This window comes from Choloepus didactylus, chromosome 8, assembly GCF_015220235.1.
Source record: "Choloepus didactylus isolate mChoDid1 chromosome 8, mChoDid1.pri, whole genome shotgun sequence".
Lineage (NCBI taxonomy): Eukaryota > Metazoa > Chordata > Mammalia > Pilosa > Megalonychidae > Choloepus > Choloepus didactylus.
In genome coordinates this window covers 24691590-24715968 of record NC_051314.1, presented here as the reverse complement: position 1 = coordinate 24715968, position 24379 = coordinate 24691590, and the positions used below count along the sequence as shown (strand labels likewise).

General features: G+C 45.7%; 1 protein-coding gene across 3 annotated transcripts in view; it reads left to right on the top strand.

Moving 5' to 3' along the window:
- The first annotated feature begins 12764 nt into the window (after positions 1-12764).
- CHST11 (carbohydrate sulfotransferase 11) overlaps positions 12765-24379 on the top strand; it is a 270907-nt gene continuing 259292 nt past the window's right edge. Inside the window, exon 1 of one of the 3 annotated variants that reach the window (XM_037845138.1) lies at positions 12765-13620. In XM_037845138.1, coding sequence (XP_037701066.1) covers positions 13542-13620 — 79 coding nt within the window. In that variant the 5' untranslated portion in view covers positions 12765-13541. The remainder of the gene's footprint in view (positions 13621-24379) is intronic. The other 2 variants (XM_037845137.1, XM_037845136.1) reach the window with 2 other exon arrangements.

Genomic DNA, 24379 nt, shown 5'->3' with positions numbered 1-24379 from the left:
TCCACCCTTCCCAGCATTGAGGGAGATATACCATTTAACAAAAAGTTTTGCTAATATAACAGACTAAAAATGGTGTCTTACTGTTTGAGTTTGCCTGTTTGTTGAGACTGAACATTTCCTGGTATTTTATCATCTGGTTATATTTCCTTTCTGTGGATGTGAAAAATCCCATCCATGTTTTTTGTTCATGTATCTGCTGGGGTTTTCTTAGTTGTTTATATGAACTCTTTATACAGCAAAGAAGTATAACCCTTTATCTGTCTATTTTTGTAATAAATATTTCACCACATTTTAATTTCCTGCTTAACTTTGCTCGTTTTCCTCTGACCTATAGGAGTTTAACATTTGAGGGATGAATATTTAACAAATATCTTGGACTGCCCACATAACACAAGGGATTGTGTAAAGAAGAAAGCAATCTCTAACACTGAATACTTAGATAATTCCTCCTGGCCACCTCACAATACTATTGGGTCAGCTAATTTCCAGGGAGCCCTTTCATCTCTAGAGAGAGGTCATAAACAATTTGAAGCTTGGGTTTTTACTACACCATACAGCAAAAAAAGACAAAGGTAAAAACTGTTTGCTTCAATCATTTACACAGACTCATCTTATCCTCCCATCTAAACAACTATTTGCAGGGAGAAGCAGGAGGAGGGCAGAGAGAATTCTAAAGCCCTGGCTTGAGACATTGCCTGAGATTTGACTTGCATGAAGGAAAGGCTCTGAAAGTGGCATGTTTGTGATTACAAAGGGAAGAACCCTGTAACTGATGGAGAAGCTCTCCTTTAACCCCTTATTTTCTGCCTCCCACTGTCCTCTCTCCTGAGTTTCTATGACCTCTGCCCCAGGGACCTTTAAGAGTGTGATCTTGATAAGAAGTTGAGAGGAGCTGCTCTGGATGTCTCTAGGACATATAAATATGGTTGACTCACTCTATATATAGCTTGGTGCCATAAAACCTTGGTTCAAATCCTACCTCCAGGACTCAACAGCTGTGTAAATTTGGGCAAGTGCTTTAATCTTTCTGAGGCTCAGTTTTCTCATCTGCATAAGGGGATAAGTCTGCCATCCTTGTGTGGTGGATATGAGGATTAGTGGTGGTGGAGGTAAGTCTAGCAGAGTCTAGCATACAATAGGTATGCAATAGGAAGCCGTTCCAATGTATCAGGAAATCAATTGGCAAGCGTCTGTGGGCCATGTGCTGTGTTCCTAGAATTAGGGGCAGTAGGTCTGTTCCGGTTTGCTAAAGCTGCCAGAATACAATGTACCAGAAATTGGTTAGCTTTTTCAATGGGGTTTATCAGGTTACAGATTTATAGTTCTAAGTTCATGAAAACGTCCAGATTAAGGCATCGAGAGGAAGACACCTTCTCTGAGGATAGGCTGCTGGCACAGGGGTTCCTCTGTCACCTGGGAAGGCACAAGGTGACATCTGCTGGTCCTTCTCTCCCGGGCCCTGGTTTCAAAATGGCTGTGTCCAAATGTCTCTAGGAATTTCTCTCTTGGCTTCTCTGAGCTGAGTTTCATGTCTTTTATCCTCTCATAGAGGACTCCAGCAAGGGGATTAAGACCCACCCTGAATGGGCTGGGTCACATCTCCATGGAAATAACCTAACGATAAGGTCCTACCCACAATAGGTCTGCCCCCACAAGAAAGGATTAAAAGAACAGGGTCTTTTGTGGGGTACATAACAGCTCCAAACCAGCACGAGGTCTCAAGAGCCAACCTTCATGATCTTATACTGTGTGGCCAAGGAGATAGGGAACAAGCACAGAAAAAACTCTCCAACTGTATTAGACAGTATAGAAGTGCTGAATTGTGGGAGATTGGTTTAATTCTTACAAGCAGGAAGACATCTCTATAGACTGAAGCAATGAGGGAAAGCTTCACAGAGGATGTAGGGGCTGCGTTTTTAAAAATAGTGGAGATATATATTGCAAAATTTCTCACTTTAACCATTGGGGGGGAGTTGTGCCAGTTTGAATGTATTATTCCCCCAAAATGCCATTATCTTTGATGCAATCTTGTATGGGCAGACGTATTAAGTGTTGATTAGATTGTATTGTAATTCTTTGAGTGTTTCCATGGAGATGCAACCCACCCAACTGTAGGTGATAACCCTGATTAGAAAATTTCCATGGAGGGGTGGCCCTGCCCAATCAGCATTGGCCTTGATTAGTTCACTGGAGCCCTATAAAAGCTCAGACAGAAGGAGCGAGCTTGCTACAGCCAAGAGGGACACTTTGAAGAATGCACAGGAGCTGAGAGAGGAGTTTCAGCTTACAAAGACATTTTGGAGACAGCCACTGAAAGCAGACTTTGCTCTGGAGAAGCTAAGAGAGGACAAACACCCCAAGAGCAACTAAGAGTGACATTTTTGAGGAGCTGCAGCTTAGAGAGGAATGTCCTGAGAAAGCCATTTTGAAACCAGAACTCTGAGCAGACCAGCCACATGCCTTCCCAGCTAACAGAGGTTTTCCGGACACCATTGGCCATCCCCCAGTGAAGGTACCCAATTGCTGATGTGTTTACCTTGGACACTTTATGGCCTTAAGACTGTAACTATGGAACCAAATAAACCCCTTTATAAAAGCTATTCGGTTTCTGGTGTTTTGCAAATGGCAGCATTAGCAAACCGGAACAGGGGGTGTACCAAAATACTTTATTTGAAGGAATGGTAAAAATGAAAGAACTTGGCAGACTCTGATACAATTTGTAGAAAACGTAAAGGTAAACCCAATATGCATGTCCTCTGCGGTGACCCTGTGGCTTTGGGGAGGCAAGCCTAGGGCTTAGCTCTCCTCATCACTGTTTCCCAGAGTGTGTTTTTCAGAGAAATACTCTGCCTAGCCAGATTCCAGGCTGCCCGTCTTGCACAAGTTGGCTATGTAGTCACCCATGCTTTGATGGATTTCACCTGCTCATTCAGGTAATGTGAAGTCACACAAGTGGGGATTGTTTTTGTCAGAGGCCAGTTTGTACAGTTCCAGTACTGACCGATGCATCCTTTTTTCCAAGTGTATGCACACACCATTGCATTCAGCTGGCTCTCCCAGTCCTCACCTTCTGGTTTCCTGGTATCCTGAAGGAAGATTCTGCCACCTCCTTGCTTCTGCAGCTTCTTAAGTGTGATGGTTTGAAGGTGTATGTGCCCCAGATAGACATTCTTTTAATCCATTCCTGTGGGTGTAGATCTATTGTGGGTGAGACATTTTGATTTAGTTATTTCAGCTGAGGCGTGGGTCTTAATCCTCTAACTGGAGCCCTTTATAAGAGGATAAAAAAGACAGAAGACACAGAAAAAAGCCCCAGATAAGCTGAGAGAGGAAGCCATTGACGCCAACTGGAAGCAACGAAACCCGGGAGAGAAGGGAGAGACCAGCAGATATTGCCGTGTGCCTGGCCATGTGACAGAGGAGGCCTGGATCTCCAGCAGCCTTTCTTCAGGAAGATGGTATCATGCTGACGATGCCTTGATTTGGACATTTTCACAGCCTTAGAACTGTAAACTTGTAAGCTAATAAATCCCCATTGTTAAGTGACGGTCCTTTTCCGGTATATTGAACTTCATCAGCTTGAGCAAAGTACAACAACTTTCTCAGCATGTTTCCTCTCCTCATGAGATGGGTGAAGAAAATATTTGGCAAAGTTCTTCAAAGCCACATAATCACAGTCAAAGTAATAAGACGTCGACAGGTAGATGTTGGAGGCACAGAGCTGGCTGATCTGGGGCTGACAGCAGCCTCTGAGTCCTGGTTGGTCACATGGCGTCCCTGTGGTGGGGACCTCGTCATCATGACGGGTGGCCAAGGGGCCCTGCAAGGGGGTGGGGGAGAGCTGACTCCCAGAGGCGAGTGGTTCCGTTCAAGCACCATGGAAGCTGGAAACACTTGTGACTCTGCAAAGATGCTTGGCCTCACTTTAAACATTTTTAAGTGTACACTTAATTATATTCACAATGTTGTGCTACTGTCACCACCATCTATGACCAAGATTTTTCATGACCCCAAATAGAAACTCTACCTAATAACTCCCCATCTCCCCCTTCCTCAGCCCTTGACAACTCCTAATCTACTTTCTGTCTCCATTCATTTGCTTAAGTTAGGTATTTTATGTTAGGGGAATCATACAAAATTTTTCTTTTTGGGCCTTATTTCACTCAACATACTGCTTTTAAGGTTCATCCATGTTGTCACATGTATCAGCGCTACGTGACTATTTAGGGCTGAATAATAGTCCATTGTATGCATATATTACATTTATCTATCCATTGAATTGGCTTTTGATGATTTAAGAAAGATAGATATTCTCTTATTAGAATATTTTTCATTGAAAAATGAAAATAGCTATTTTTTTTTATTTAAAGGTAATACATACTCTTTTAAAAATGGTTAGACAATACAGTAAATCAATTAAAAAATCCCACTACTCTGGAATACCTATTAACATTTTGTTGTGTAAAATTTGTATATTTATATATAGATATAATTATATTTGCGTATTTACTTATGAACAAAACTGGAGAATAAATACATACTGTATAGTAACATCTTCCCAGCTAATCGATTTTAGATAGTTGTGGTGCTTTGAAGACATATGTATCCCAGAAAAACATGTTCTTAAATTTAATCTATTCCTACGGGTGTGAACCCACTGTAGGTAGGACCTTTTGATGAAGTTATTTCAGTTAAGATGTGGTGCACCTCAATCAGGATGGGTCTTAAGCCTATAGTGGAGTCCTTTATAAGTAGAATGGAATTTAGACACAAGAGAGAAAGCCACAGAGGGAGCAGCCAGAAGCTGAACATCAATGGAACTTGGAAGGGAAGGGAGAGACCATGCCATGTGCCTTGTCATGTGACAAGTTCAGCACCAAGGATCACCAGCAGCCAACCCAAGAATGTCATAGACTTTAGGGAGAAAGCATCGCCTTGATGATGCCTTGATTTGGACTTTCTTTTAGCTTCAAAACTGTAAGCAAATCAATTCCCATTGTTTAACCCAACTCATTTCATAGTATTTGCTTGAGCAGCCAAGGAAACTAAAACACTAGTCATTGTCCTTTTTAGTGGCTATAGAGTATCCCATCATATGGAGGTTTTACAATTTGTTTAACCAAATCCTTATATTGTTGGACATTGAGGTTATTTTAGCACAGCTAAGGTTATGAAATCTCCTGCTCTATAATTCAATCACTTGGTGATTTTAGTCAAGCTATTGCTGGATCACTTTCTAGAAAGGTTATAAAGATTGTACTACTTTATACTCATTCTCACCTTCAATATATGAGGGCTCATTTTTCCTCACCCCCTTCCCAGCACTGGGTATTGTCAGTGTTTTATAATCTTTCCCAGGCTGGTAGGTAAAAATTACATCATTCATTTAAAGGGTATTTTCTGACCGTCCAGTATGCACGGCAGGTCCTGTGTTAGACCCTGGTAACGTGGTGGGAGCAAAACAACATGGCCCCAGCCTCCCTTCATGGGGCTCAGGGATCATGGGGGCTAGGGGTGGGGGAAGATATCAGACAAATAATTACCGTAAACTTGATGAGCATAAGTTGCGTTTCCTTGATTATCTAGTCAAAACAAAGCCATTGAGGGGTTGAGGTAACCCTCATAATGATTAGCAGGTCCTGGACGTAGATGTTATTTTTTTCCTTTTGTTAACTCATGTAACAGCAAAGCTAGTAGGTCAATAATTCAGAACAACCCGAGGGTTTTCTAGGGGGAAAAATCAACTCTGTTGTGTTTTTATGGCCTCATTTCTATAATATCACTGGAATCTTATCTATTATTAATATCTTGAGGAGCTGGCTTGCCAATGGGAATTATTTGCTGCTGTGGCAGGAATGAATTTAGTTGTACAACATGGGGAATAATAATAATAATATAAAATGGTGCTGGAACCACTGGATATGTGTATGGAGAAACGCAAGTTAAAACTATACTGAGATCCCATTCTGCAGTGAGTAGAATGGCTTAACTTAAAAAGACTGACAATGCCCAGTGTTGGTGAGGGTGTGGAACTCTCCTACATTGCTGGAGGGAATGCAACATGGTTGCAGCCACTTTGGAGAGGAATTTGGCAGGGTCTCATATAACATCCAGGTGTTTACCCAAGACAAATTAAAATATTTGTCCCACAAAGACTTGTATGCACATGTTCACAGCAGCATTTTTCATAACAGCTATTGTTCTGGTTTGCTAGATGGTGCCAAAACGCAAAACACCAGAAATGGATTGGCTTTTAAAATGGAGTTTTTTTAGTTTACAAATTTACAGTTTTAAGGCCATGAAAATGTCTCAATTAAGGCATCAGGACGATACCTTCTCTGAAGAAAAGGCCGATGGCATCTGGGGTTCCTCTGTCACATGGTTGGAGTCTGCTGGGCCTCTCTGGGGGTTAACTCCTGGTTTCTGTTGCTTTCTCCAAAACTTCTCTGGGCTTCTGTCTTAGCTTCTCTCAGCTCCTGTGCATTCTTGCTTGTTTCTCCCAGGGCATTTCTCGTTAAGCGTCTGGGGTCCTCTCTTAGCTTCTTGGGGGCAAACTCTGGAATTCATCTCTTAGTTTAGCCTCTCCAAACGCCTTTCTGTCTGCATCTCCAAGTGTCTGGGTCTGTGTCTGCTCTGAGCTCTCTTAAAGGACTCCAGTAAACTAATTAAGACCCACCTTCAATGGGTGGGGTCACATCTCCCTGGAAATAATCTAATCAGAAGATCCCACTCACAATTGGGTGGGTCACTTCTCCATGGAAACAACCTAATCAAAAGATCCCACCCACAATAGGTCTGCCCCCCAAGAGTGGATTAAAAGAACACAGATTTTTACGGGGTGCATAACAGATTCAAACCAGAACAGCTATAAACTGGAAACAGTGCAAATGTCTACCAATTCATGGGTAGATAAACAAACTGTGGTACATCCATACTAAGGAACACTGTACAGCAATAAAAAGGAATGAAATTTTAACATATGCTACAAGAATTAATTTCAAAATCATTTTGCTATGTCAAAGAAGCCAGACATTATAATTTCCATTTATGCGAAATTCTAGAAAAGGCAAAACTCTAATGGAAGAAAGATGATCAGTGGTCAGTCATTGTCTGGGGCCAGGGTCTGACCAGGTGATCCACTGCAAAGAGGCAAGAGGAGACTTCTTGGAATGATGGAAATGTTCTGTAACTTGATTTTGGTGGTGGGGGTTATACAACTCTATACAACTGCCAAAATTCAATGAAATGTACACTTAGAATGAGTATATTTTATTTATGTTTACTATATCTCAATAAGGCTGGGAGAAAAACAGGAAAAAATTCTGAACTTTGTTGGCTCTCTTAATAGTTATTGTCTGCTTTAGCCTCATTTCCATGTTGAATGACATATGGGACTGGTACAGCATAAGATTCTCAGTGCTGGAGGTTCTGTATTTCAATCTGGCCCTGGCACCACAGCATCAGAGGCCTTTTGGCCATGCCCGAGTCACAGCGATCACTTCCCAGACATGTGCTGGCCCTGTCCTCAGAGCTCTTCAGGTCAGCAGCTCTGCGACTTTATGCCATGCTTGGGGCACTGAAATCTCTGATGATACCTGGGGTACTGTGCTCAGTTCTCACCTCACCTGGTAACCACGGGCACCCTCTGAGGCCTTGCCCTGCCCCTGCCTCCCTCAGCACAGCATGGGGGCAGTACTCACACCTCCCTTCAGAAATCTCCCCCAAGGCTCCCCCTTCTCTCCCAGGCATGATCTCTGTAACAGCAGTTCTACATTTTTTTCCCCAAGAAAGTCTTTATCATATCCCTCAGGCAAGGTAGCCTGGAACCTGCTTGAAATTGAGAGAGACAGGAGAAGAGAAAAAGATGAAAAGAACAAACACAAATGAATATTTCAATAAATTATCCTGCCATGAATGGGAAAGTGTGCTTAAGAAATGCTGTCACTTACTGAGGAGAGGCAAGGGGCAGGGGTCCTGGAGAGAGGGATCTTGCAGGCTCGTCACAGGGCACCTGAATGAGGGACTGGCAGGTGTGAAAAGAACAAGAACAACAAAAGAGAAAGCACCCGCCATGCATCGAGGGCCAGCCTGAAACGTGTGTGCCCTCCACTTCCATCGCTGCGTGTCATCCTTTTTCTACAGGTGGAGAAAGGGGGGCTCAGAGAGGTGAGTAACCTCCCCAGGCCACATGCCCTCCTGGCCTGTCTGAGCTGGACCCCGACAGGCTGCCTGGAGTAGGGGTGAAGAGTGGAAACTCTGGAGCCACGGACACCGGACACCGCCTGCCTCCTGGCTTCGTGACCTTGGATCTGCCCACACTGGCTGTGTGACCCGGGGCAAGTCACTTCACCTTTCTCTGCCTCAGTATCCTTCTTGGTAAAAGGAAGAAGTCAGCGGCTCCCATCGCGGGGCTGTGGCAAGGGGAAATGCGGAAAGCGCTGTGAACAGGGCCTGGCCCTGAGGAGAACCACATCAGTGGGGGCTCACTGGGACCATCCTGGGCAGGGAATGGGGACCTGACGTAGATGGGGGTGGCAGGTGACGGGAACAAGGTCGTCAGATCCAAGCTGAAGAGCCTCGGGTCATCAGGAGGGGGGTTTAGGAGTTGACCAGGTGCCACCAATTAAACGCTTAAGGGGTGAACAGCTCAGGGAGCTGATCTCTGGGTGCTCAGGGTGGCTGAGGCCAGCTAGAGGGCAGTTGAAGTAGGCTTGGGGTACTTGGGGTCCCACAGACCTCGTTCCTCAGTAAGGCTCAGTAAGGGAGGGAGTGGAGACTCTTGGGCTTAAACTGGGCAGGAGAGCAAAGGTGACGTCAGAAAGTGAGACAGAATAATAGGGGGCACTTCTTTCCCCCTGCCTTCCCTCTCTCATCTTCTTCCCTTCCTTCTTGTCCCCCTTTCTTCCTCCCTAATCTTCTGTTCTCTCTCTCCACCTCCTCTCTTTCCTTTTTCTCTCTCTCCTTCCTTTCTCCTTTTTCCTTCCCTTCATCCATCTCTTCTCCTGTCCCTTTCTTCCCTGCCTTGTTCCAAAAATCCTGAGAAGAAGCGACTGCTGGGAGGCACATCATGAGTAATCCACTTGTGTACTTGTGGTTTACCTACCTGTAGCATATTTGTACCCTAAAACCTCCACATGGTGTGGGCAAAAGGCTTTAAATTCAACTGTACAAATATTTACTGTGCTCTGGTTGATTGAGCGCGCTTTATGCTAGTGGTGCCAGAGAGATGCAAACGGGCAAAGTTTGACCTCAGGGGAGCCAGCCTGGGGCCCCTGGCTGATGTTGCCAGAAGTTGTGTCCTGCCTCTCCCACCTCCCCCCAACCCGGGGATGCTAAAGAGCTCTCTGTCTACCAGTGCCCTGGGCCTCTGTCTCCCTCCAGGGAAGGGCAGAAAGAGGCCTCACTGCCAGTTTTGCAAGTCCTTAACAAGAGACCGCCTTGTAGGTGTAATTTACACGAATGAGGTAGAGCTCAGTCCGCACATATTGCTGGGGCTTGATAAATATCTGTCGACTCACTGATGGCACGTACATACCAGGATTCTGATTTTGCATCTATTTCTGCCTTTCCTATAAATTTTACAAGATTATCAACAGATATGGAACTTTTTCCTCAATATGCTTTTCAGGGACCACAATCAAGATTTTAAAATAGAAAGGCCCCAGTATCATTTCGGTGTTGTTTAATTTAGAGAGTAAAGTCTTACCTAACGATCAAGCAAGGTGTAGCCAGTTCTCACAGTGAGCTGTGGTGCTGATTTGCAGAAGCTTCTGGGATAAAAGGGAGTTAAGAAAAATGAGAGAAAATGAGATCTCAAGAGTGACTGGGGGTTGTAGCCAGGAAATATTTCAGGCTCTCTGACTCCCAGGCTCGTGATAGGATTGCATGTCCTGGCCTAAGCGTGAGGGGAGCAGCCTCATGACTAGGTCCAACCATTAAATGATGAACATATATTGACACGTGTCTTTTCTGGGGGACTGGATCACTTAATTTCATGGGTGAGACCTCCTAGAGACCCCTTTTCCTCTGGCCTGGCAACCAGCATCATTCTAGAAGGTGGCAGTTCAGCACCATCCTTGAATAACCACCACATGTACAGCCCCTCTGCTGACCCACAGTGGGCATGTGGTGGAGGAGAAGTAAACCCTGGTTGTTTTAAGCCACTGAGGTTAGGGTTTGCTTGCCATTGCTGCATAACTTTGCCTATCCTGACTGGTACATTGGGAAAACACAAAGCTTGATTTCAGAGGCAGCCCCCTTCTTTACTCTCCCAGAGATCAAAATATAAAATCTTCTTTCTCTTTGGTTTTATCGTACAGCACTGTCCTTTATCTAGTCAGTATTGATTACATAGCATGAGGAAAAGATGTAATAACATTTTGTTAGGATAGGAACGAAAAGAAAGCGATGACTCTACTTGCCATTGGGAAGTTAAGAGTTCTGATGAGGGTGACAAGACATAGAACTCTTCCCCTACCTCCAGAGTGCACAGAACAGACTGCATCACAGATCTTTTCATCACCTACCATTACCACAGACTTTAGGGTGATCTAATTTAACTTCCTAACCCAAAAGGGCATTACTTCTTCATCTCTTGCTTATTACTTATTTGTGCCTACCGATTGCCAGTCACTATACTGGATACCAGAGAGAGACAGAAATGAAAAAATCTTGGTTCTCCAGGAAGGAGCTCAACCTCATGGGTAAAGTGAACCAAGAGGGGTTTTATATAGTGCTTAGAACACAGAAGAGGGAAAAAGGTAAGATCCAGCTGAAAAATCAAGGAAGGCTTCTTGGGAGAGACAGTATTTTCCCTGTCAGAACTTTATCCCTCAGTGTATGTTTGAGCCAATTCTTGATTATGGGAAATCAAAAATGGGTGCTGGGCATGGCTCACCATCTTCCCCCACCATGTGGGGCCAACTCAACCTTCACGACCCACTAGCAATTAGGTTTATGGCCTCTCCCTTGGCCCTGTAACTTCCCTAACTGTCTTATGCATGCCCAGGCTTTTGCACAGGTAGCAGTGTGGTCTGGGGCCTGGAAGGCAAGAGGCCAGTTCAATGACCTGGGGGCAAATCCCTTCCCTTCCCTGGGCCTCAGTTTTCTGCTCTGTAAAATCAGGTGTTAATTGAGAACCTGTAATTCTAGACAAAGGCTTCCTGCAAATGTTCATCCAGACATTCTCCCTGTAAGGAATCCCCCGCCTTGGTGGCAGTGTAGGGTGCAGTTTCCAGTCTCTTATGAAAGTAATCATTGGAGAATGACTTTGTACTGGAGCTTGTTCAGCTTGGCTGCCTTTAGCAAGCAGCTCATCCCTAAGTGAGTTCAAATTAATACAGTACAAACTAGCTACATAAATATTGTGCAGCAATTGATTGCCTTCTGTAATCAAAGGCAAGGCTGCTGACTTTGTTACTTTCCCTACCCTGCAAATGCTGGAGGAACTTGGGGGGAAGGGAACTAAGGTTGCTGAGGTGGTTTTTGCTGCTTGCATCTGACTGCCAGTTGTGTTCTGCCATATTGAGGAGGAGGATAAGGCCCATTACATTCACATTCAAGAAGTATTTATCAAGGGTCTATTTTGTGAGAGGCATTGAAAGACACATTTTCTTATTTCATTATTAATCGAGTTAGTAGTAATGATTTGATAAGACACAAAAGTTACTCTTTACAAGAACATTTTTTTCCTGATATAAAAGCAATATCCATTTATTGTTGGAATTAAAATAATCCTTCAACTTTTAAAAACACTAGAAGAAAAATCAAACAGCACCTGTTTCTTTGCATATGGAAACCACAAAGGGCAGAACAAAAGAGGAGCTTAGTAGGTAGTAGGTAAGTGGGCTCTATTAATGTGTTTTTCCAATTAGTACTGGGTAGGTGAGCCAATGATCTCCACGCAATTTGTCCACGTCCACTTTCTTGATTGCTAACCAAGCTACCTGCATGGAACTGGACATTTTAAATCACTTTACACAATGCAACAAAGCAACACCACCTTTCCATTTACCTGCCAATGCCAAGCCTTCTTGCTTGGTCTTTCCAGCAGTTTGCTGGACTTGGGTTGGGGTGGTTTCTCGGGGGGCTCTGACATCCACCCTGCTAAGACCCGGGGGCACTTTGGAGAATTTGAAGGGAGCTCTACCCTTTGGGGAGCCCGAGTTTTTAGATCCACAAACCCCTTTTGCCCTGTTGAGGGGAGGGAGGGGTGCTAGAGACCTTGCGGGTCGTGCAGTTTTCCTAACCTTGACTTTTTAAACCAGCCCTTTTCAACCCCTTTCCCAAACGACACTCAAAGTGGGCTGCTGTTGTTAAGACGGTGTCGGGAAAAGGGCACTCGCTCCCTGGGATGGGGGTCGGGGGTGGTGGGTGTTGGGGTAACTTCCCTGCTACCCTGCCCAGGGATTTTAAATAAACGCGTGGCACCCGACTGCCCCTGCCTGGGAGATGCTCAACCCGTTCCCCGCCACTTCCCCTCTGCAAACGCGGGCAGGGGTGGGTGGCAACGCCGAGGCTATTTTATTCGTATTTTTTTCCTCCGGGTTTTGTCACGGAAACGCTGACACAACCTCCAGACGGCGGACGAGCCCAGCTTGGGACTGAGGGCTTTTGGGACCCTGCGGGAGCGCGGCGCGCACTCCGCACACCCCGGGAAACAGCTGGACGCGACCAAATCCCGGGTAGGGGCGGGGGGAGCGCGACGCTCCGCCCAGCGCTCGGGTCCCTCCCCCCTCCCGGCCCTCGCAGGCGCCCTCACCTCGCCGAGGGCTGCGAGTTGCATTTGGTAAAGCCCAGCCCTGGAATATATAGATTACTGGAGCGCAATGAAGTAGCCTTTGGAGAGCGGGGAGGGGGCCCGTCCCACAGCTACAGCAGCCAGCGCAGCGGCGGCGGCGGCACCACCATCACCGCTCGCACCCCAGCCGCCCGGACCTCGAGGAGGCAGCGGCGGCCGCCGGCGGGAGCGGAGGAGACGGCGGAGCAGCGGCGAGAGAGGCGAGGAGGAGGAGGAGGAGCTGGAGCGCGCAGCCGGCGGGTCCACGCATCTCCGCACTTCAGAGCAACTCCGGCGCCTTCCACACCTCCCGCCCGGGGCTGGGGGCTTCGAGAGTGGCCGCGAAGCCAGCCCGAGCTTCTCCGCGAGCCCTGCCCAGCCCTGCCTCTGCGCCTCCCCGGCTCGGATCTGCGCGGCTGGGTCCGGGTTCCTGCGCCCCGGGCGCGCCTCCCGGACACCCCGGTGCCCTCAGCCAGGACAAAGCCATGAAGCCGGCGCTGCTCGAAGTGATGAGGATGAACAGAATTTGCCGGATGGTGCTGGCCACTTGCTTGGGATCCTTTATCCTGGTTATCTTCTATTTCCAAAGTATGTTGCACCCAGGTAGGGGGCGCGTTAGCTTGGTTTTGTTGGATATTTTCTTCTCTCGCGCGCTCTCGCTCGCTCGCTCCGCCTGGTTTCTGCCTCTTCCAACCTTACCTCTACCCCCTCGGCCACCTCGAGGATCCCTGCTGCGGGGGTCTGCTGGGGTCACTGAATTGGGATGGGGAGGAGGAGGGAAGACGAGCTCCCTCCTCCTCTTTCTCCCCGCTCCGGGCTGGAGGATAGGACCAGGAGGGCCGGTAGTTTATTTTTTTTTTTTCTCCCCTTCTTTTTTTCTTTGTGTCTCCCATGTCTGTCTGTCTGCGAGGTAGCAGGGAAAGACCGAGGTTGTGGGAAGCTCCCAGGGATGGGATGGAGGGGTTGGTTGGAAGAGACCGAAAGCTCCTCCCCACTCTTGCCGAGGTCTGAGAATGAAAGAGGCGCCCGGAGCCGACTGCTTAGTGCCCGGGCGCGCTGCCTCTTCCTGGTTGGGGGACCGGGGACGAGCGGTGTACGCCCAGGCGAGGTTGCGAATCCCCGCAGCCAGCTGTGGACCCCGGGGCTAGGCGCAGCGCTGAGCAGGTGTGGAGAGAGGTTGGGTGCCCGGCGCTGCTCCTCCAGGCTGGGGAGGGGCCAGCCTCCGGCTTTTTAACCCCAGGGGTCGGACTCCTCAGTGACCTTGCGGCTGGTATCTCTAGCGTCTGCTTCTCCGTCACCCCCCCCTCCACGTTGGGACCCTGCGTTGGGGGGCTCAGAGCTCCCGGGTCACGCCTTGGCCACCAAAGTTTTGGAGGAAACTTCGGCCGGGTCCTGGCTTGACCGTTTGTTTGCACCCCGGACTCTTGGGTTTCGAGTACCTGGAGTTCCCCGCTGTCTGGGAATGAGTCCTCTACCCTCGGACCTCGGTGTCTCGGGCAAGTTCCAAATCTGAAATCTGGATTGGGGTAGGGATGAATGAGACTCACCCCTTCCGAGGGGCGCGAAGGAAAGTTGGGACCTGGGGCAGAGGGGCGCCGGAGAGCTCGGCGGCTGGGGCTTCGCAGCCCGGCTCCGGAGCCCAACAGGTAGAAGAGAAGGCTTCCCGGGTGACGCCGTCTTCTTTGCAAACCACCCTCCAACCCTCGCAGGAGCCCCTCGTCGGACCACATTGGCTCTGAAATCCATTTTCTACGCCTGGAGTTGCCTTTCTCAGCGTAGTCACAGCAATCATTTGCTTTTTTAATTGCAAGGAGGAGGGAGCTGGAAACATTTCCTTCCAGGGAAATGCAGTTGGTGTTTTTCTTTTTTACTGCCGCCTTCTCCTTTCAGTGTGTATCTAACACTTTCTGCAGATGCAGCCCCGAATTCATCAAGCCTCGTTTGAGTCTTGAGTCGATGGCAGAGGAATAAAGCTATTCTTTCCATCAAACAGGCAAGGCTCGCCGGCTGCGAGATTCCTTGACAGCTCGGGGGCCGGAATGGCCCTTCTGCACCGCTCGGCCTGGAGCAGTTGTTAAGGCGGCCACCCTGCCAAGGATATAGTCGACACTACCACATGTAACCTCAGGACATCCGAGCCAGCGTTATAAAAGATGGCTTTTGTTTGCAGCGGGGTATTTTTAGTTTAATGTCAGCAAACTACAGGGGTGTCTGTCTCTTCACCCAAACTGGTGGTTGTGAAACTTCTAAGGGAATTTAAAAATGGACCTTGCTTGTATTCTGGCTGCCTGGCGGTGGTTGCAGCAGGCAGGACTAGACAGATGGGGTATCTCAGAGTGCCAAGCTCCTGGGGCTGCTGGAGACCAGGCCACACGCCGCCCCCCCCCCCCCAACCCTCAGAGTGCCAAGAACTGACTGGGTGGTGTGCAGATACACTGGAGCTCAGTTTAAATAAAGGGCCCCCTGATTTGGTCTAGACCAGAGATGAATTTAGGCTTTTTAAAGTTTTGCTGGCACTGCACATGCCAGGTAATTCTCTGCAGAGACGCCTGGAACACAGATGAGTATCAGCCACCAACAGGAATGCACTTAGGTTCTCTGTACCTGTTGTCTGGTGAAATAAGGTTTGCATGGATCCTGTGCATTTTTCCCCGTGGGCAATTAGGAAATAACTTTCTAGCCAAAGATGCTAGGAAGGGACTTCCAATTTTTAATTGGTACTTTGAGAAATTTTCTTGCTTTAGTTAGAATATTATGTCCATTCCAAATGACATTGCCCCCCCCCCCCCTTTGGGTGCCAGGGATGGAGCCGAAAAGCCTTTCTACACTTGTGCTGCTAAGGGTCCTCTGTCCTTGACCCTGCCCTCACCTCAGCCTTTGCTTGTCTTTATGATCCCCTGCATTTACAAGTTGGCTTTCCTCCCAGGAAATGGCATTTGCTTGTTATTCACATCCTTTTGAGTATGCTCGTTTTATACTTTTTTCCCAGTCCTTAGCAAATGCTCTTTTCAATACATTCTATCAAATGTAGAACTGCAGATTGTTCACTTGAAGGGCGTTTCTTAGTTTGAAATACATAGTTCTATGAAAACCCCATTGTCAACAGTCTATGGTTATATTGGACATAGAAACTGTGCTTTGAAATCCCTATTAAACATTTTTCTTTTCATTTCATTAAAGTCCACCATCAATGACAGCTGATGCTAAATCTTTTTCCTACTGCTTTGATTTTCTTTTTTTTTTCTTTTTTTACAAGTTACACCATCTTTACTTCTCGAAGCACGGGATCAGATAGTTGATCCTTTTACGTGGCTCTGCAGGTTCAGCCACTCGAGATCACCTCGGGAGACGCAGAAGGGACTCCTGCACAGTTGCACAGATTATGTTGCTAAAAATTTGGAGCCTTCCAGCAAAACTAGGATTGCAAAAGAAATGGATTCCTGGCCCCAGGGGTGGGTAAGGATTACTTGGAGGATGAGAAGAGTAGGGGGCGGAGAATAGCAGGAGACAGCTGGCGGGGGACTGGCTGTCTCTCCCGTCAATTCTAAGCTGGGGTCCATTATCTTTTGTACTTTTCTAATTCATAAACTTGCATAATTGATCATCAGTGGGTAGAGGATTTGGCAAAAGTGGGCCTTGTCAGTGAGGCAGTTTTCTTTACAAGTTTGACACTCTGAGTTAATATTCTTTGTTTAGAATATGTTTTACGGCAGGAATCAGGTTTTAGACCCCATTGTAATGCAAGGATGCTTTGCACGATGCCTGACCCATAGTAGATAGTAGGTTAAATATTTGCTGGATGAATGCATGGAGTACTTAACTCGAAAAGACCAGCTTCTCTGGCTTTCTGGGAGGTTGCTTCAAGACTTGCTGAGTAATGCCTGGTCGATGATTGTGGCTCATTTGGACACTTCCCTGTCTTCCTGGATACTGAGCTGACTTGAGACGTGGACCTGGTTTAAGCTTTTATTGCACCCAAGAGGAGCCTTTTGCCAGGGCCTAGATTGACAGCCCCACGGTGTCAGGCAGCCTGGGTCCTGGGTACGGTTGGCCTCATTTAACCCACGGGCACCTTCTGTGGGCATGGATCACTCCTGCAGTCAGTGAGAATTCAGCCATGTGCCTGCAGCTCCTGTGCATGTTTGAGTCCATCAGTGCATCCTCTGAAAGTGTGTCCTGTGCATTAAAATGTCTGGCCTACCTGACCGAGAAAGCTGGCCTGTGATGGAGCTGTGTCACGAGGAGCAAAGCTGAGACGCCCCCAGGCTGTGTTTGTGTGTGTGTTGTGTGTGCAGACAGCTCCTCTGAACCCTTCCTTTTGTGTTACTCCCTAGGATTTTGGTTTTTGTTTGAAAGCTGTTCTTCAGAGAAGTGAAGCCTGGGGAGGAGAAAGCCCTTGTTCTTGCTTTCTTTTTTCTTTTTTCTTTTGAAATATGTTTGCTTCCACTGTCACCTGGGATTTATTTGCCTTGGAACAATGTATTGAAAGATTATCTCCTTTATTTAAAGACCTCTTGGGTTACCCCCTTATAGTTTCATTATTACTTTAATATGTATTTTATATTATATTATTTTATATTATATTATATTATTACTATAATATGTATTTTATATTAATTTTAATCTGGTTATAAATGTAATATGTGCTCATTTTAGAAAATTTAGGAATTACAGAAGAAAAATAATCATCCATTATTACACCACCCAGAGACAGCTGGTACCTGGTACTTTTTTCTATGTATTATAGAATACACACACATGCACACATGCACACACACACACACAAGGTTGATCCCATCATGTGTTTTGTACCTTGCTTGATAATATGTATTTTTGATAAATACATGGTGGTTACTAGCCCTACTTACGAAGGTTTAAGGACAAAAAGTTTTAATTATCACCTTTTAAATTTACGGACCTGCATAAATCTCTGCTACCACCCCTCTGCAGGGTGTCAGTTCAGTATTTTGCTGTACAAATTAAGTTTTAAGTTAAAGAATCTTTTTGCTTTTACATGAAATGAGCTTGGAGTCATGTGAATTCAGAAGGGGCTGTTCTTATGTTATCTATTGGAAACTTCCTTTTAAAAAATACTGAGAAGTTCTCAAATATGAGGCAGTTATGAATCAAGTAACTGAAGGATTTCAGTATGGGATCTCCCATTGGTGGTTGAAATAGTTAAGCCTCGATGGGGCCATTTCCACAGCTGCCTTAAGGTGAGACAGAAACACTTAAGCTATTTCCTTCTATAGTCATAGTCACTCTTCAGAAGTCCTCATTTCATTATCTGCTGAAATAAAAAGGGGTGATCATGCACCATAAAAAGTGGTGGGGGGCTTCTGTGGCCAGGGGCTTAGGAATCCATCCCCAGCAGAGGCGACTGCTGTTTGTATTTATCTGCTTGAAAAATCATTTTGCTTTTGACGACCTTTATCAGCACAGGCATCTAAAAACAGGAAATAAATGGCTTACAAGTGCAGACGTCACCCTTTCCCTTCTTAAACCTACCAAAAGGACAGACGTCTTAATCTGGAGGTTGAATGGAAAAGGCTCGTATGAAAGTCATCGCCAGCAGACCTTGTAAATTCGGATTCTGAGAAAATTCAGAGGTCATTTTGCTTACTCATTTTCTCCTTTTAGTTTTCCTTTTGAATTTGTGGTACCCCATCTTTATAACAAACGAAGGGGGTGGTGGTTCTTCCTATGAGGTCACTGAGCAATCTGATCTGCCAATTGAAATGCCTGAGGATTTGTTATTTGGTGCTTCTTAGATCAAATGTGATTGATCAGAACCTGTGAGCAGAGTTGCCTGCTACTTTTCTTTCTTTCTTCCTCCCTCTCTCTCTCTCTTTCCTTTTCACCTTCCCTCCCTTGGTGGTGTTTATTGAGTGCCTACTTTGTGCCAAGTATCATTCTAGGCACTGGGGATGTGACACAAATATTCCTGCCCTCATGGAATTTACATACTAGTTGAGGAGACAGACTTTGGGCAAATACAGAAGCCTCTCACTGGCACTTTTTTTTTGACCTTTGTAAAATGATTGCCATGCAAACCCCATTTCCCTTCCATACCCCCAAGCTAGACCATGCCCCCATTTTCAGTTTTTAAAGCAGTGATGTACAAATCAGCAAAAGAAATTTGAGAAAAAAATTTAATTGAGCTGATTTTGGGAAATTTTTATTCAAAACGTAGAGGGTGCAATCTGTGGCATTCATGAATAAAAACATCCATGAAGAATATCTGACAGAGTAGACACACTCAATGAGAATAAGAGATTAAACAGATAGATGATTTGCGAGTAGGAGACCAAGGTTCTAGTGAGATCTCTCACTTCTTAACCTGGCAAATTGTTGTATTTTATTGATTCCAAGACACATTTTTTTCACATTGTAATATTTATGTGACTGGCTTGTGATTGATGGCATCTGAGCACTGTGCCATCATCTAATGGGCAGTTTTTTCCTTCTTAGTGGTACTTCATGTGTACATATAAAGTACCACTTAGTGGAACATAAGATGTTTTACAAATGATGCCAGCTGAGGCCACCTCTGTAAATTGTGAAGGTACTATTTTGTAAACCATGGCACATTCCATAACCTCATTAAGTGATGAAAAAAGGCCCTCCTTCAAGGACCCAGACCCAGCCGAGGGCCTGGAAGTACCATAATTACCTGTTTCATAAAGGCTTTTCCAGACACAAAGGTGGACTGGTAAGGTCTTTTCCACTTTGCCTGTGAGGTTTGCACCTATTTTCAGAGGCTTAGGGTTTGCCCCTAGTATTTCTCTCCTTGATTAATGAGGGAGGTTGGTTAGAGTTCTAATGGGAAGGGTGGAGAAGTAAGTTACTTCACTTGGGGCTTCAACCTGGAAGTTTAACTAGAAATAGAAATAGAAATTTCCTGGGGAAAGTATCACCCACATGAACTTTAGTTTCTTTCAAGGCCACTGAGCTCTCCTGGTCTTTGTACTTCCTCTTTACTGGCCCCTTTTAGAATGGATTATAGCTGTTTGTTTACTTGTACACCTTCCCTTTTTGATTTAGGGGGCACGGATTCTGCCAGGTTCATCTTTATAGCTTCTGAGCTTGGCCCAGAGGTGCTTAGGAAATGTTTTAAGAGTGTGTGAGTGTTCATTCTCACAGGCAGCCCTTCCACCCATCCCACCTCAGCAAGATGAATGGAGCCCAGGGGGAAGGGCCAGGCAGGCTGGATTTCCACCTCCAAACAGCTTTTGATATGGTCTGCTATTCTGATAGTCTCCCAAAACCTCTTTGACCTTGTTCTGCTGTGATTCAATCAGGGTTCAAGGCAGGAAATAGAAAGCAGTCGAGGTGTTTTAAGCAGAAAAGTATTTAATACAGGGAGTTTGCTGCTTATGAAATTGTTGGGAGGGCTGGAGGTGTGAGGCTCTAGGCTGGCTCTCCAAGAGTGACCCTCAGCTAATGATAGTAGTATATGTATGTAATATTTTTTAAACAAACAAAAAAATAATTTTTTCTTGATGGCTGCTCAAGAAAACTGATTGAGCAGGGATGCTACTATCTCTGAGGTTTTCCCTGGAACTATTGAGCTCAGGAACAAAGTGATAAAGCTGAGAACCCGAGATCGGAAATCCTGATTCCAGAATCAGGACACTTCCCCACTTCTGCCATTACAGCCACCTCTCCATATCCAGAAACCGAGAGTGGCCCTGTGATACTGTTGCAAAAGCCCTCAGTCCCACCACGGTATCTGCCAGCATCAGAGCAGCCAGAAAGCCAGGAAGACAGCCTCTGCTTCATGTCTGCTTTTTAAATCCTGAGTGAATGCTTCAGTTTGGCGGAACCAGGTTCACATTTAGAACCCTAGCTTCAAGGAGACCCTGGGAAGTAGTTTTGAAATTCCCAGCCTCTGCAGTACAGAATAGCATTCTGGAAGGAGAGTAAAATGGATGATGAGCACACTGTCCACAGTGCTCACCATGTACCCAACTGGTAAAATACTCGAGCAGCTACCCCCCCATATATTTTGTTTATGAATAATTGATACATAGCACCACCGTTTTCTAAATATATAGAATAAGAATCCTCTCTAATAACAGTAACTATGAATCCATATGCGCATTGTCTTCTGGATAATTCTTTTGGCTGACTCCTCATCAGCTCTGATTTTGTCATGCTTCTTTCACCTTGTTATGGGATGTACAAGTTAGTACTTGGGGAAAGAGAAAGGCCATTATCTTGGGTGTGTACTTCGCGAGTACTACTTCCAGTCTGGTTTCTTGGCTGGGATCTTAAGCTTCTACTTCATTTTGTGAGGATTAGTTTAGTTGAAAGTAGGTAATGTAATCTGTAAATCTACTTTTGATTCTGTTGCAAAGGGTAATCCATTGAAATGTGCTGGGAGAGTAGGATCCTGGAAGTGGCCACTGGAGGCCCTACACTTTGTGGGTCTCCCTCTCTCTCCTCAGGATCCCCGAGTTTCATAAGTGTCATGTAACTTGATATGACAGATTAGATGAGGTTGTTTGCGTCCGTTTGTATTTGTTTTTGTTTCCTAGGGCTGCTGTAATAAAGTACCACAAATTTGGTGGCTTAAAACAACAGGCATTTAAGGGCTCACAGTTCCCGAAGGCGGAAGTCTGAAATCCTGCCCTGGAGCCTTTGGAGTGAGACGGGGTTGCTCCCTTGGGAGGCTCTGGGGCAGACCCCTTCCTCGCCTCCTCCAGGCCGTGTTTGGCTTGTGGCTGCACAACTCCAGGCCCTGCCTTGGCTTCACGTGGCTTTCTCCTCCCACTGTGTCTCTCTCAAGTGTCTCTTATAAGGACACTTGTCTTAGGATTTAGGGCCCAGCCAGATAATCCAGGATGGGCTCATCTTGAGATCCCTAATTTAATTACATCTGCCAAGACCCTTTTTCTAAATAAGGTCACATTCACAGGGGTTGGGGATCAGATATGGACATCTCTTTTTGGGGGCCACCATTCAACCCACTGTGGAATTTTTAATATTGGTTAATTTTTTTTAGATGAAATAAAAATGGAAAGTCTGCTATTTTCTTTCCAGACCCTGTGGTACAATGTCCAAAATACTTTGAACCATGGGTCTAGACTTGTCTTACATGCAAGGGGAAATTGTCAGACCTCCCACATGCCACAGTCTGGGTAAAGTGGTGGTGGTGGAGCCAGAGTTTGGCTTTTGATAAGTAGGGCAGGGCGGCTATTTCCAGTGTCACCTGGAGTTCAGTTCTAATTCAGGTAAAGATATGGAGAGAGTTAAAGAAACCAGGTTAATATAAGTGAAACCAGGTAATATAAACATTTAGATCTTTATCAATCTTTGGTTTGACTGTTATCTTAAAAGCCTTGGGGCAAAAAAAGTCACAAAAGCAACTCAAGTGAAACAGGTTGGTGGCTAGTTTTCTGTTAGAAGCTGTTAACTTCAAAGAATCACAGAAAAAACAAAAGCCCCTTTAGGGTAGTGTTGTAATGTAACACTTTACATTTCTTAAGGGTTGACATTTTTTACCTTTAATATCACTGTATGTGCTCACTCGCTGTAGTGAAAGGAGCTTTCAAGCTTTGGCTGTTGACTATTTCCATTCAACGTCATTCGAGATATTTGAGATATGTCAGCACCTAGAGCTGATATGCCTATCTCTAGGTGCTGGGGTTATAGCATTGGACAAAACAGACAGAAATCTATGTCCTCCTTGAGTTTACATTCTAGTTGGGGATGCACAATAAACACATGGATGTTTAACATATGTGATATGTTTGATGGTGGCTAGTGCTATGGAGAAAAAATAAAGCAAGGAAGGGGGCTATGGAATGGTGGTGGGTGTGGTTTTAAGTAGGGCGAACTGGGAAGGCTTCCCTGGGAAAGTAGCTTTGGAGATAGAAGGAGATGAGGCCATAAAGAGGATGAGCTGATGCACTAATAAAGATACTCAATGGATATTATTTACTGAAGGCCCACTTGGGCCAGATGTTTAGTGTATATTGTTTCTGACATGATAATAACTCATTATTATTAGCATCATTTTACAAGGGGGAAACTGAGGCATAAAGAATGTCACTTGTCTGAAGTCATACAGAGGGGATTTGGTGGAACTAGAACTGAATCAGGGCTGTGTGATTTAGATCTGTTAGTCTGAGCCTCTATAGGGGTTCTCTGTTGAGGTACTAACCCCTTCCCCGACATTTGAAAATGTGTGGGGTTGTTCTTTCTTGTTCCCAGGGATTGATGAGAACTCTTGGCATTTAGTGAGCAGGGCCAAGGATGCTAGACAGCCTGCAAAGAATGGGACATTTCTGCTCACCAGTCTGAATGCCAATGTCCCTCCTTGAAAAGCACCTGTATTAGCACCTGGTATAAGTACCTGGCCTGCACAAGGTTCTAGATAAATGTTATTCTCTTTCCTCTGCCCCATCACTTGGGCAAGTGCCCAGCACATCATAGGGGCTTAATAATTGATTGAATGAGTGACTGAGTTAAAGTCACAATCTAGCAGAGATTTGGTCACCTTATTTGCCAAGTGCAGGTAGTAAGTAATATTACCTCTCTTATGAGGTGGTGAGGATTAAATGAGAAACTAGACTTGAACTGCGTTGAAAATAGATGTGAAAGCTGTAGGCAAACATTATAATAAATGCACTGTGGCTCTTTTAAGATTTTCATGTTCACGTTCACAAGGATGCTGTTGTATTTCATTCCGTTTGAGACCTAAGCAAATGTGTATCCATTTCCTGTGTGTGCCCTGCACCCTAAGGTAGACTCAAAGGGTTTGACTTCTAGGCTCTTATGAATATCTTCTTTCTGTACGTGCTAGGCTTCCGTTGATGGCCGCGCTGACCCGTGCACCTCCCTGCCAAGGCCAAACCTCGCCTCTGCCTCAGCATAGTGTTTTGTGAAAGCAGAGTTTGCATTTGGTGAAAAATCAGCTTTGTGGTTTCATGCTGACTGCAAAGACCTTGGCTTTCCCCCCCACCCCCCAATTCTGCACATAATTACTGCTCAGGTTCCCATTAGCTTTAAAAAGCAACACAGCGCAGGGCCCCCTTTAATGCCATTTCTGAAGCTGAACTCTGAGGAGATGAAAAGCAGTCGTTCCAGGAAAACAGAGGTGGTATAACTGCACCCCTTAAAGGAGCGGTTGTGGGGTGGATGAGCCTGGCTCTTGGCACAGGGCAGAACTGAGTGGCCTTTGTCCCATTGGGGCCTGTTGTGTGCAGAGGAGGACTTTATGGATTCTCCCTTCTGGGCTTTGCATAGGGGCCAGCTAGTGGCCCCCCACTCCTGAACTGCAAGGGTGGTGGCAGCCTGCCCAGGTGGGGGACATTCACCGCTCATTTCTTCCAATCAGCACCAGACCAGGAACTGAATTTGGTTAAAAGACTTGTAATCCTGATTTGGGCTCCCCTTAGTATTCAGCTTGAGGTCTTCCTTGTGACATCCCTAAAGACACCCCGATGGGCTTGATACTTAAACCAGGGGTGGGAGAGTCTGTTTGTTATCACTCACACTTGTTTACAATTGAAAAAGTATCTTCTCCAGCACATGACCCCTCCACCCCAACTTTCTCCTACACCTAATCATTGATTTACATCAGTAATTTTCAAC